At 40.7% G+C, this 13,855-nt stretch overlaps 1 protein-coding gene across 8 annotated transcripts; it reads right to left on the reverse strand.

The window, feature by feature from the left end:
• Positions 1-161: 161 nt before the first annotated feature.
• LOC127372190 (transcription factor HES-5-like) lies at positions 162-3,168 on the reverse strand. 8 transcript variants are annotated; one of them, XR_007886553.1, is made up of 3 exons: positions 1,865-3,168; positions 1,149-1,511; positions 162-1,038 (listed from the first exon to the last, which is right to left on the reverse strand). XR_007886553.1 is itself a non-coding variant. In XM_051415668.1 (3 exons), exons 1-2 carry the CDS (start codon positions 1,910-1,912, stop codon positions 1,206-1,208), a joined length of 354 nt encoding a protein of 117 aa, XP_051271628.1. In that variant the 5' UTR covers positions 1,913-3,168; the 3' UTR covers positions 162-654; positions 1,193-1,205. The 8 variants fall into 8 exon arrangements, 4 of the variants coding, with proteins under 4 accessions (XP_051271628.1, XP_051271626.1, XP_051271627.1 ...); XR_007886551.1 differs by having other exon boundaries at positions 162-1,082; XR_007886550.1 differs by having other exon boundaries at positions 1,127-1,511.
• Between the last annotated feature and the right edge of the window lie 10,687 nt (positions 3,169-13,855).

Raw genomic sequence — 13,855 nt, forward strand, 5'->3', positions numbered from 1 at the left:
ACACACACACACACACACACACACAGCCACACACACACATACACACACACACACACACACACAGACACACTCACATACACAGACACACACTCACACACTCACACACACATACATACATACACACACACACACACACACACACACACTCACACACACACTCATTCAAAGAGTTTTATTTTATTCTATAAACATTAAAAACAACAAAGACAGAGAATACAACCACAATGTTGGTGGAGCTTCTCTTCCTGAGGTCTGTTTATAATAATAATATTAGTAATATTATTATTTTGGTATTGAACCAGTACAGTCCAGTTCTCATTTACAAAGACAACCCGACCAAGAGTCGAGTCTACAAACAGTGAATGTGAGAAACAACCCAGTTAAAGTTAAAGCAGCCCAATATCTGTGTGTGTGTGTTTAAAAGCAACTGCGATGATCAGAAAATCCTGGTCCCTGGTCCCTGGTCACTGGTTACTGGTCACTGGTCCCTGGTCCCTGGTCCCTGGTCCCTGGTCACTGGTCACTGGTTCCAGTCCCTGGTCCCTGGTCACTGGTCCCTGGTCACTGGTCCCTGGTCACTGGTCCCTGGTCCCAGTCCCTGGTCCCTGGTCCCTGGTCGGCCATACGGACTTTCAGGGTGCAGTAATGAATTTGCTAGAACATAAATTTTGGTTCCTGTTGGAGATGCTGAGTAGAGAACGTAGATATGATATATTTATCAGTAATAGTTTAATGAACTGGTCCCAGTGGATCTGACGCCTGCTGTGGAGGACAAATGATTTAAGATAAAAAAATGAATTTATTCAAATATCATCAGCTTCACACTAATTTTATTATATTAAAAAAATATTAAAAATATATTATTATGTTCTTTATAAAAGGTCTAACTAGTTTTATCCTCACATGGAAGATAACGTCCTCACTGCAGCGCGCAGTACTCAGATATAGACAAGGACCCCACAGGAGTCAAACCTCCATCAGTGTCCTCCTCTACCTCCCTCAGTGTCCTCCTCTACCACCATCAGTGTCCTCCTCTACCTCCCGCAGTGTCCTCCTCTACCACCATCAGTGTCCTCCTCTACCTCCCTCAGTGTCCTCCTCTACCACCATCAGTGTCCTTCTCTACCTCCCTCAGTGTCCTCCTCTACCACCATCAGTGTCCTTCTCTACCTCCATCAGTGTCCTTCTCTACCTTCCTCAGTGTCCTACTCTACCACAGCCTCCACACGCCTCTGTCGGACCCCACCAGCTGCTTCCCCGCAGCCTGGATGGAGAGGGTGGGTACGGGGGTGGCGGCGTCCTGGAGGCGGCGCAGGTCGGGCAGCATTAAGTCCTCCAGAGAGAGGAAGCTGCCGCCTCAGGAACACCACCGTCATCTCCAGGACGTCATCCTTCACCAGCTTGGCGTTGGGATCCTGTTTGTGGAACTCCTTCTCCAGCAGGACCTTGAGCTGCTCAATGCAACTATTGATGCGATCTCTGCGCATCTTCTCCACGAGCGGTTTCCTCAGCTGGTGAAGACAACAGGAAGCTGGGTCAGTTACACTGTGAACTACATGGGGAGCCAAGGGGGAGTTATTACATTCTGGGGGGGTCTCTAACATACTGACAATATCAGCCCCTCCAGGAGACATTTTAGGTCACAATTGTGATTCATTTTATGATGTTTTTAGGCTTTTATTTGTAATAAAATTCCAGCAGAAAGTAAAATAAGTCATTAAAAATTGAAGGAAACTTGTACGAGAACAGATCCCTCCCTGCAACAGTATAAAAGTGAGCTGGAGCAGTTCTCCCTCGGGGCAGGATCACAGCGAGAGGAGCAGCCACAGAGAAAAGGAGCTGAGGACAGTGAAGGAGGACTTACTTTGTGTCTGTCTTTGGTGGAGAGCACCGAGGCGTCGGTCGGAGACATTCTGGTGGAGCGCTGAGCTTCTGTGGGCGAGCAGAGCGAGCTGTGCTGGGACTGAGGATCCCTCTCCTCTATTTATAGGCCCACATTAGTATCACAAACCCCCGAGTCCCAGGCAGGATTAGTTTTCCCACAGTTTGAGGCCAGTGGGCGAGGCCCTCACAACAACAGCATCAATGATCTCATGGTTAACTGCTGCACAGACCTGAACTGAACACACACTTTTATTAGCTGGGAACCTTCCTGCTGTCCAACAGCGGAGAGCCTGATGAGGACACTAAAGACATAAAGATAAGACAGCAGCTCACTGTACATACAGTCTCAATCATGTGGATCAGCAACAGGAGGTCACACAAATGACAAGGAGTAATCCCAGAGTCTGGATAATCAGGAGTCATTAATAATGTTTGATCAGGAAGTAGTTTAACACCAGGCACATTAAGGGCGACCACTTACAGCACGCTGCCATTAGACTCATTTTACAATCTGAAGTGTGCAGCAGTATGTCCAACAACAGCTCCTGCAGTTTAATTCAATTCAATTCAATTAAATTTTATTTGTATAGCGCCAATTCATAACAGAAGTTATCTCAGGACACTTTTCAAATAGAGCAGGTCTAGACCGAACTCTTTAACATTAATTACAGAGACCCAACAGTACCACCATGAGCAAGCACTTGGCGACAAGGGCAAGGAAAAACTGCCTGTTAAAAGGCAGAAACCTAGGACAGATCCTTCGGCTCTAGGTGGGTGGTCGTCTGTCTCGACCAGTTGGGGTGAGAGAGAGAGAGAGAGAGAGAGAGAGAGAGAGAGAGAGAGAGAGAGCGAGAGAGAGAGAGCGAGAGACAGACAGACAGACAGGTGCACAGCAACAACAGTATTGGCAATGGCAGTCAAGCAGGACCATGGCAGGAGGCTCCACCAGGATCGACAAGAACCTGCGAGACGAGAAAGCACAAGAACTCTGGGGAAGAAGTGGAGTTAGTAACATGCATTAATGGGACATGAATGAGTGCAGAAAGAGAGAGGAAGAGAGTAGCTCAGTGCACCATGGGAAATCCCCCGATAGTCTAGGCCTATAGCAGCATAACTAAGGGATGGTTCAGGACTCACCTGATCCAGCCCTAACTATAAGCTTTATCAAAGAGGAATGTCTTAAGCCTACTCTTGAATGTGGTGAGGGTGTCTGCCTCCCGAACCACAACTGGAAGCTGGTTCCACAGGAGAGGAGCTTGGTAACTGAAGGCTCTGGCTCCTGTTCTACTTTTTAGAGACTATAGGAACCACAAGTAGCCCTGCATTTAGAGAACGTAATGTTCTAGTGGGGTAATAGGGTACTATAAGCTCTTTAAGATATGAAGGGGCCTGACCATGAAGAGCTTTATAGGTGAGGAGGAGGATTTTAAATTCAATTCTACATTTTACAGGGAGCCAATGCAGAGTAGCTAGTACAGGAGAGATGTGATCTCTTTTTCTAGTTCCTGTCAGTACTCGTGCTGCAGCGTTCTGAATTAATTGGAGCGTTTTAATGGACTTATTGGGGCAACCTGATAATAAAGAGTTGCAGTAATCCAGCCTTGAAGTAACAAATGCATGGATTAGTTTTTCTGCATCTGTCTGTGATAGGATGTGTCTAATTTTTCTAATATTACGTAAATGAAAGAAGGCGGTCCTAGAGGTCTGCTTTATGTGGGAGTTAAATGACAAATCCTGATCAAAGATAACTCCAAGATTCCTGACAGTGGTGCTAGAGGCCAAGTTAATGCCATCTAGAGTGACTATATCTTTAGACAATGAGTCTCTAAGGTTTTTGGGGCCAAGAACAAGAATTTCGTTTTTTTCTGAGTTTAACATCAGAAAATTGCAGGTCATCCAGGATTTTATGTCCTTAAGACATGTTTGTAATTTAGATAATTGATTAATTTCATTGGGTTTGATTGATAGATATAACTGCGCATCATCTGCATAACAGTGAAAGTTAATGGAGTGATTCCTAATAATGTTGCCTAAAGGGAGCATATATAAAGTAAATAGTATTGGTCCAAGTACAGAACCTTGTGGAACTCCATGACTAACTGTAGTATTTATGGAGGATTCATCGTTAACATGTACAAACTGAGAACGATCTGATAAGTATGACTTAAACCAGGTTAGGGCAGTTCCTTTAATGCCAATTTGATGCTCAAGTCTCTGTAAAAGAATATCATGGTCAATGGTGTCAAATGCAGCACTAAGATCTAATAATACAAGTACAGAGACAAGTCCATTGTCAGAAGCAGTCAGAAGGTCATTATTAACTTTAACCAGAGCTGTCTCTGTGCTATGATGAACTCTAAATCCTGACTGAAAATCCTCAAATAAACTATTGTTATGTAGAAATTCACACAACTCTGGCGACTACTTTCTCCAGAATCTTAGAGAGGAAGGGGAGGTTAGAGATTGGTCTATAGTTGGCTAAAACCCCTGGGTCAAGAGTGGGCTTTTTAAGAAGGGGTTTAATTACAGCTACTTTAAAGGACTGTGGTACATATCCTGATAATAAAGAAAGATTAATCATATCCAGTAAAGAAGTGCCAATTAAGGGAACAACTTCTTTAAGCAGCCTAGTTGGGATCGGGTCTAATAGACAGGTTGATGGCTTCGATGAAGAAATGATTGAAGTTAAGTGATGAAGATCGATAGCAGAAAAACAGTCTAAATATATATCTAAGTTTACATTGACAGAAGTCCCTGAACTTGGAGAGCCACTGATAACTGTTGATGGCAGTTGGTGATTAATTTTTTCTCTCATAGTAATAATTTTATTATAGAAGAAGCTCATGAAGTCATTGCTACTTAAGTTTATGGGGATATGTGGCTCAATAGAGCTGTGACTCTACTGACTGTGTCAGCCTGGCTACAGTGCTGAAGAGGAACCTAGGGTTGTTCTTATTTTCTTCTATTAGTGCTGAATAATAGGCTCCTCTGGCATTACGGAGGGCCTTTCTATAGGTTTTAAGATTATCTTGCCAAATTGAGCGATATTCTGATAATTTGGAAGAGCGCCATTTCCTTTCAGATTTTCTAGCTATTTGTTTTAACTGGCGGGTTTGGTGGTTATACCACGGTGCTAGTCTCCTATGTTTCAATAATGTCCTTTTTATAGGAGCGATAGAGTCTAATGTTGATCGTAGTGAGCCTGTAGCACTATCGACAAGATTATCAATTTCAGAGGGACTAAAGTCATTATAGTATACAGTCTGTACTGTAGTTATATTATAATATATTGACTGTGGAGGCCCCCTGGTGGCTTCAGGGGCCCAATGCAACCACAGCGTTTCTTAGTGTTTGAGGAAGATGTTTAATCCATTAAACAATGTTTAACAATGAAAGCATATTTTAAGAAACTCAAATATTTTATAATTAACAATAATTTACAATTAATCGATTATCCTATACTACTTTACTGGTTGTGTTTTTCTTTGTTTGGTATTTTATTTTAACAACTGAGTTTTGCTGCTTTGACACTTGATTTTTCCTTCCCAGGTTTTCCTAATTAAAGACCTGCACATTATTCAGTAATAAAAATAATAACTACTTTCATTAGAATTATTACAGTTTAGTTTAGAAAAGTGTTTTAAAAACACATTAACACAGCCGATCTCTCTATAGAGGTTTCATTGTTCTGGTCAGAGTGCTGGGAGCTGTGGGAGTTGTGGGAGCTGGGGGAGCTGGGGGAGCTCAGAGGACACACACAGATGGAGGGAGATAAGTAGGGATGAGTGTAAACACATTAAAACACACTTTAAATGTGATGAAGCATGACACTGAATATGGATTTAACCCTTTCATACATAAATCATGTGTTTTATTACTCTTTGGCATTAAATAATAAACAGTCCTGGTTGTGGGAAAGTTGACCTCTTAACTCAGTTATTTTAATAACATTAATCAATTACAGCCAATAAAGTTCCTGCTGACTGTCTACAGTCTCCTGTTGTAGAAGGATTGGAGAGATATTCCTGAGCTGTGTGCATATGACTTTGACTTTGATATACAACTGCTGTCTACTGCAACTATCTGATTACTTTCCAGATTAATAATACAAACTAATAATAATAATTGTATTTTCTGAAGAAAGTGTGTATGATTGCTGACCTAAAATCAGTTCAAGGGATATTATAAAATAAAACTATAAAATGGATGGAAGAAGAAAAAGAATAACAATCAAGAAAACAGTGTGTGATTGCTGTAGTCACATTGTCATCTCGCTATCAAACAGACAATACATACAGAGGCCCTGCATTTATTCTAAGTTTGGAACATTAAGCTACTAATTAATTTAATAGTGGTGAAGCAACTAACTGAACACCATGTACGTCTGTATTTGGTAATGAGAACGGGCTGTGAAGTGTGTAGGTCCTTTCTACAGGGCCAAGAAAAACATACCTATAAAAATTATATTCTATTTCTGCCAGTAGATGGACCTGGACCTTTAATGTACTGTCCCAGGAAATCTCTCCAGGTCAATTATCTCCAGGATTTCACAGGGTTTTTTGGGATAGTTGTGGATTGAATGGATTCTTTATGGACTGTAATTACAGGAAGAAGTGAAAATTGCAAAAAAAATCATTTTTTACAATTCATTAAAAATTAATTGAAGACAACTTGTTCCAGTGAGAAGACAACTGCTAATAGTTTGGTAAAATATGGCCCAGAGTTTTTCTTGGGGGACTGCTCTGAGAAGTCAAATTTGATGCAAAGGTGCCGTTATTGGACAAAATGGAAAAGTTTGAGTCAACTTGTCAAGAAAACACACACCACAATGTATAATCAAAATCTGATGGATAAACACTTTAATCAGACTCTAATTGGCCATAAATTATTGCTGTCCTACGGAGGTAAACAGGATGATTATCTCTGATAACACATCCGTTCATGCCTGGTGGAGAAAGAAAGAAACTGTCTTTAAGGGAAGAAGGACAAAATTAATATAATATCTGACCCACATTTTTCCATGTGACCCATTCCATGGCAGCAAGACAAAATGACCTCCAGATTAGAGGAGGATCTCTGCTGTCCGGTTTGTCATGATGTATTTTGAGATCCTGTGCGAGGCCTTCTTACAGAAGACAGATCAGAGATCTTCAGAGGCTCGCTGCAGTCTGCACACTAAGAAACTCAAACTCTTCTGTCTGGACCATCAGCAGCCAGTGTGTGTCATCTGCAGGAATTCAGAAAAACACACCAACCACAGATTCAGACCCATCGATGAAGCTGCTCGACAACACACAACGGAGCTTCAGGAAACTCTGGAGTCCTTAAAGAAGAAGCTAAAGGTTTCTGGAAGAGTTAAAGTTAAGTTTGATCAAACAGCAGAACACAAGAAACATGGCGGACAGGGAAAAGGAAACAGCAAAACTTCTCGATGCTATTCAAGAAACTAAAGAGGACCTCACAAAACATATTGACAAGAAAACAGCCGACATACAGACAACATTAACGAAAATCGAATCCTCACTCTCTACGCTGGCGGAACAGGTCGAGGACAGACAGACACGACTGAGTACAAACGAAGACAATATCAAAGATACGCGCGAAACGTGTTGACTAAATGGAGAAACTGATAACGCACCTCAAAGACAAAACTGACGACTTAGAAAAACACAGCAAGAGGTCTAACATTAGCAGAGGGTCGTGATGCCATAGGATTTTTGGAAAAGTTTATACCGCAAATTCTGGGTAACGATAACTTCACCTCACCTGTCACCCTGGAAAGAGCGCACCGTATCAGGAAGAAGTCGGACAGACCGCGGCCCCTCATCGCCAAATTCCTGAACTTCAGCGATAAAGAGAAAGCCCTTCGACTGGCCAGAAGTAAAGAAGAGATGACATACGAGAACAAAAGGATATCGTTCTACCCAGATTAAACCGCAGACTTGCAGCGTAGGAGAGACGAGTTCCGTGACGTGAAGCGGACGCTGCGAGAGAAGGAGGTGGAATACGTGCTGATCTACCTAGCCCAGCTTCACATCCAACATCTGGGATCCGTCAAGTTTTTCTCCACTCCAGCTGAAGCGCAACATTTTTTGAAAGAACTCCCAAGTGAGTAGCCTAAAGCTGACCCAAGTGACTGCAGTACACAGTCCACCGTTAAAGACACTGATGAGAAGGGATGAGAAGGGTTGTGATTCAAGCTGCGACATAATAACCTAATCCTGTTATCTTCAAATGTTCAGAATAACTGGGACCATGGCTGATGATAAACCTGCACCTGTTTATTGAGACATGACCAATTGCTCACTATTCAACTATGGCGGTATGTCCAGATATATAGACCCTGCGTGCAGGCTTATGAGCGTGATGTTATGGTTTACACCCCAATGGTAGAATGGGATCACACTTTACTTAACCAACCTCTCTAGCCCTTACATATTTCTGCCTTATCTCTAATATCATAAAATTTAAAACTTTCCCATATACAAACTGTTATGAGTGGCCAGTTTTTTAAATTTTCAGCAGTTACTGGAGCCACCACTGTTGCCTAAGAGAGTTACCTACCTAATGTGGTTTTGTTACAGGGGTTTTATTAGGCAGGTTTTTACTTTAATGTTTTGGGATTAAGTATGGTCTCTCACTAAAACTCGAACTTCTACTTACACATATATCCAGATTATTCTCATGTCTAGATTGAGTCTTATCAGTACACCCATGTTCATTATTTTACCACCTCTAAACTCAATGCAGGAATATAACCAGACATCCTTAGAGCTGAATACTATGATACCTATCCTTCTGAGACATCTATACAAAGAACTTATGTTATGGGGAAATTAACATGTATATCTTGGAATATAAGAGGGGTCAACTCACCAATTAAGAGGAAGAAAAGGCTGACATATTTAAAGAGGCAGAATGTAGATATTGCCTTTATCCAAGAGAGCCACCTCACTGACTCTGAACATTTAAAACTGCGTAGAGACTGGGTGGGTAATGTTTTCTACTCTTCCTACTCCTCAAAAGCAAGAGGCGTCTCCTTGCTCATTAACAAACACCTGAACTTTAAATTAAAGTCAGTTGAAAAGGATAAAAACAGCAGATTTTTGCTTGTAGACTGTGAAATAAATAGGAACAAGATATCTTTGGTGAATATATAGGGGCCTAATTACGATGACCCGTTGTTCTTTAACAATCTGACTATGAAACTGGCTACAATTGGGGGTCAATGTGTTGTGGGTGGAGACTTTAATTTGGTCTTAAACCCTCTTTTGGATCGATCATCACACAAAACATCCTCACTGTCAAAGGCGGCAACAGCACTAAACCAAGGTATGAAAGACATAGGCATAATTGACGTGTGGCGAAATCTTTATCCAAACCAGAGGGATTTCTCTTTCTTTTCACCAAAGTCTCCTGGATGATTGATACTCCACAGCCCACAACCCGCAGGTGGAGATTTAAAAATTACATGTTGAAAGACCCTGAATTTATTTCATATATGACTACCAATATTGAAATATTTCTTGAAGCCAATTCAAATTCCTCCTCACATGCCAACATTTGGGAGGCTCTTAAAGCCTATATGAGAGGTCAAATTTTTATCATACAGTGCCGACAAGGTAAAACAAATTAGAGAGAGACCAACTAAATTGGAAAGAGATATTAAAAAGCAGGAACAGGATTACATTGCCACCAAAAAGGAAGAACACCTTAATACACTAACAAAAACAAGGATGCATTAAAATAATCTATGTACCAACAAAGAGGAAGCAGCTATGGCCAGAACTAGATATCACCATTATGAATTTGGGAACAAAACAAGTAAACTCCTGGCTTGGCAAATTAAAAAGGAAACATCTGATACATTTATACACTCAATATTAACAGAGGATGGCCGACTCCTTGATAATTCACCATCTATAAATGCAGAATTCAAACAATTTTACGAAGATTTATGTAAAACTGGGCAGGACGCTGATAATATTGGAGCAAAAAGGTTCATGGATTGAATAACCCTTCCCAAATTACAAGATGAGGATAGAGATCTGCTTGATGCAGATATATCAGAAATGGAGGTACTCCAATCCATTAATTCTTTACAAAATAACAAGACTCCCGGGCCAGACGGCTTCCCTATCGAGCATTATAAGGCCTTTTCAAAAAATGTATTGATTCCCCTTGCGAACATGATTAAAGAAGCTTTAGAAAATAAAAAATTACCAGACTTATATGAAATCGCAACAATCACACTGCTTCCAAAACCGGGTAAGGACAAACATAAATGTGATTCATACAGACCCCTCAGCCTCTTAAATGCAGATTATAAGATACTATCCAAACTAATTGCTCTCAGACTGGAAGACGTTATACCAAAGATAATACACGCTGACTAAACAGGTTAAAAACAGGTACGTAGCAGATAATGTATGGCGACTGCCCCGGATACTGAACTACCGCTCAAAAAAAATCCAAATCCTATGCTAATAATGTCTATGGATGCAAACAAAGCATTTGACAGGATTGAACCAAGCTTTCTATTTCAGACTCTAGAGGCTATTGGAGAGAAATTCACTCAATATGTTAAAACACTTTTTAATGCCCCCAAAGCTAATATTTTAACAAATGACATTCTGTCCAACACTTTCTCATTATCCAGAGGGTGCAGGCAAGGCTGTCCAAGCTCCCCCCTGCTCTTTGCGCTTGCAATTGAACCATTAGCCGTTGCCATCCGCTCCAACACCTGCATAGCCGGAATTAAATTTGGTACAAGTGAACATAAACTTTCTCTATATGCAGATGATCTCCTATTATATATAACCGATCCACACACGTCAGTCCCCCCTCTATTGAAATGCCTCAAAGAATATAGTGCAGTTTCAGGGTATAAATTAAATTACACTAAAAGTGAGATTCTACCACTAATTATACAGGACAACAATATTAGAGCTCTCACTGACCCATTGAAATGATGCAACATTGGGTTCAAATATTTGAATACAAATTGGCAAATCGGATGAGCATATGTTTAAACAGAATTATATAAAATTATCGGAACAAACCAAGCTTAACTTTCAAAGATAGATGGATCTCCCAATGTCTCTCATAGGCAGAATTAATTAACATTTTGCCTAAGTTTATTTACCTATTTCAATGTCTCCTAATGAATGTTCCCAAGAGTTTAGCAAAATTAAACTCCATATATATGCCATATAAAACTCCTTTTATATGGCAAAGGAAAAACCCTAGGGTCAAAATCATCTCTCTACAGGCTCCATATTCAAGGGGAGGACTTAACTTACCAAACTTTAGGAATTATTGTCTTGCTTCTCAGTACCGATCAATTTGGATCTGGCTGCATGCAGAGAACAGTGAGGTTAGATTGGTCCCAATAGAACAACATGAGATGAAGTCTATGCCTTTAAAGGATATTCCATTAATAGGTACAAAAAAATGTTTAGCCATACTCACAAACAATTCAATAATACTGAACACATTTGCTGTTTGGCAAGAATCTCACTCACTTCTCGACACAAATATTTCTTTTCTTAGAAGGGCACCTTTGTGGGGTCATCCCAACATCTCACACCACATAGCTGACTCAGTGTTGTGGGGGTGGAGGGATAGAGAAATCCAAACAGTTGCTGACTTATACATTAATGATACATTTGCTAACTTCCAACAACTAAATGAAAAATTCAGCCTTCCCAAAGATAGTTTCTTCAAATACCTACAAATTAGAGACTGGGTTAAGGAGAAATCCAAAGAAACATTCCCATATATCCCAAAAGAAACTCCTCTTGAAACCCACCTATGTAACAAATTACACAGATCAACAAAAGGAATAATATCTTTTATATATGGTATCATCAATGGAAAGTTACCTGTTTATGATAAAACTACAAAAGGGAAATGGGAAACAGACCTAGGCTGTATTTACGAGGAGGCAGATTGGCATCATCTATTGGAACAGGCACAGACCATGCTAACCTCCACAAAACACAGGCAAATTCCATAGGACATACTACACCCCTTACAGGTTACATAAAATTGACAGCAACATTTCCTCGACATGTAGCCTTTGGAGAAATCTGGGGCCCCTTCACAGGCATTCTGCCTTCTCTGGACTTGGCTGACCGTGGTGGTGTGAGCCTTCCTGGACCGGCTTCAAATTAGCCCTCTGCAGGTTTCTCTTGTATAACTTCCTAATTGATGCATTTGCTGTGAGTAGTGTGTTGATTTATATAGATATGAATGTGTACAGATGGGTGTATGTATAAACTGTATATATAGACTGTGTAGATATATATATGAAAGGAAATTGTGAACCATATAAGGGAGGAGGGTGGGGGGTGAGATGGGAAAAGTTTGTGTAATATTTTTGTTTTGTTTTGTTTTGTTTTTTGTTTTTCCTTGTTTTCTCTTGTGATGTTCAAAAATCAAAAATCATCATCCTTGTACGGTGTGTCTATAAGGTTATACATTTGTGTATGTTCCTTTTGTAAAATACGACTTTCAATGTAACAAACTGTAGATGCTTGCTACACCATAAACATCTTGTAAGAACTTCTGTTAATAAAAACAAATATTAAAAAAACACAAAAAACAGCAGAACACATGAAGGTCCAGGCCCAACGCACAGAGAGGCAGATTAAGGAGCAGTTTAAGAAGCTTCACCAGTTTCTAGAAGAGGAAGAGGAGGCCAGGTTGGCTGCACTGAGGGAGGAAGAAGAGCAGAAGAGTCAGATGATGAAGGAGAAGACGGAGGCTCTGAGCAGAGAGATAGCAGCTCTTTCAGACACAGTCAGAGCCACAGAGGAGGAGCTGAGAGCTGAAGACGTCTCATTTCTGAACAACTACAAGGCTGCAGTGGAAAGAGTCCAGCAGCGCCCCCTGCTGGAGGATCCACAGCTGCCCTCAGGAGCTCTGATAGACGAGGCCAAACACCTGGGCAACCTGACCTTCAACATCTGGAACAAGATGAAGGACGTGGTCTCCTACACTCCTGTGATTCTGGACCCAAACACTGCTGGTCCAAGACTGATCCTGTCTGAAGATCTGACCACTGTGAGACGAAGAGAGAAACAGCAGCTTCCTGATAATCCAGAGAGGTTTGATTCTTACTGAGGGCTTTAACTCAGGGACTCACAGCTGGGATGTCGAGGTTGGAGACAGTACAGGCTGGTCACTGGGTGTGTTAGCAGAGTCTGTCCAGAGGAAGGATAGAGGAGACATACCGTCTAGATTAAAAAAATGATATCTACATTTTTTAAAAGGGTTACACGGTCAATACGGTTCTATGAAGGTAAATCATCAGCTCCAGAAACTGATCTTGTAGTTCAGAAAAAGGTCCAGAGGATCAGAGTAAATCTGGACTGGAACAGAGGAAAGCTGTCGTTCACTGATCCTGATACTAACACACACATACACACCTTCACACACACTTTCACTGAGAGGATGTTTCCATACATCGACACTGAGGATAACCTGAAGATATTACCAGTGAAGGTTGGTGTGACAGTGGAACAGGTCTGATGGTCTTTAGTTTGGTGAAGAGTAAACAACTATGTATGTACGAGCACATAAAATATGAATAAAATAATAAATAAAAATAATTTTCTCACTGGAACTCACTTATTGCTATTGTGATTTACTGTAGATTAACATTTCTTTTTATGTGCGGAACTTATTATCAACACTTCCCAATATTGATTTTTCACTGTTAGTCATAATAATCAGCACCCTGCTAGTTAGCTTAGCATAAGGTGCAATGATACATCACCACCAGGTTATGAGTATATCACTGTCAGACAGACAACTGCTGTTATAATAAAGTGAATGCTACCAGGTTAGCACTGAGCTAACATCAGAGCTTCATCATGTGATCGAGTTGTGGAGCAGAGTTCCATCAAGTCTTTAAATATGAATATAAATTAAACTTCAGCATCGTTATTTTATCTGTTCTTGTTTT

Source organism: Dicentrarchus labrax, unplaced genomic scaffold (assembly GCF_905237075.1).
Source record: "Dicentrarchus labrax unplaced genomic scaffold, dlabrax2021, whole genome shotgun sequence".
Taxonomy (NCBI): Eukaryota; Metazoa; Chordata; class Actinopteri; family Moronidae; genus Dicentrarchus; species Dicentrarchus labrax.

What these genes read in the sequence shown, in the direction of transcription:
- LOC127372190 (XM_051415668.1), bottom strand. Translation starts at nt 1,912, where the DNA reads ATGTCTCCGACCGACGCCTCGGTGCTCTCCACCAAAGACAGACACAAA. An exon ending in CCACCAAAGACAGACACAAA is followed by an intron (nt 1,512 to 1,864) that starts GTAAGTCCTCCT and finishes TGTCTTCACCAG; the next exon opens with CTGAGGAAACCGCTCGTGGA.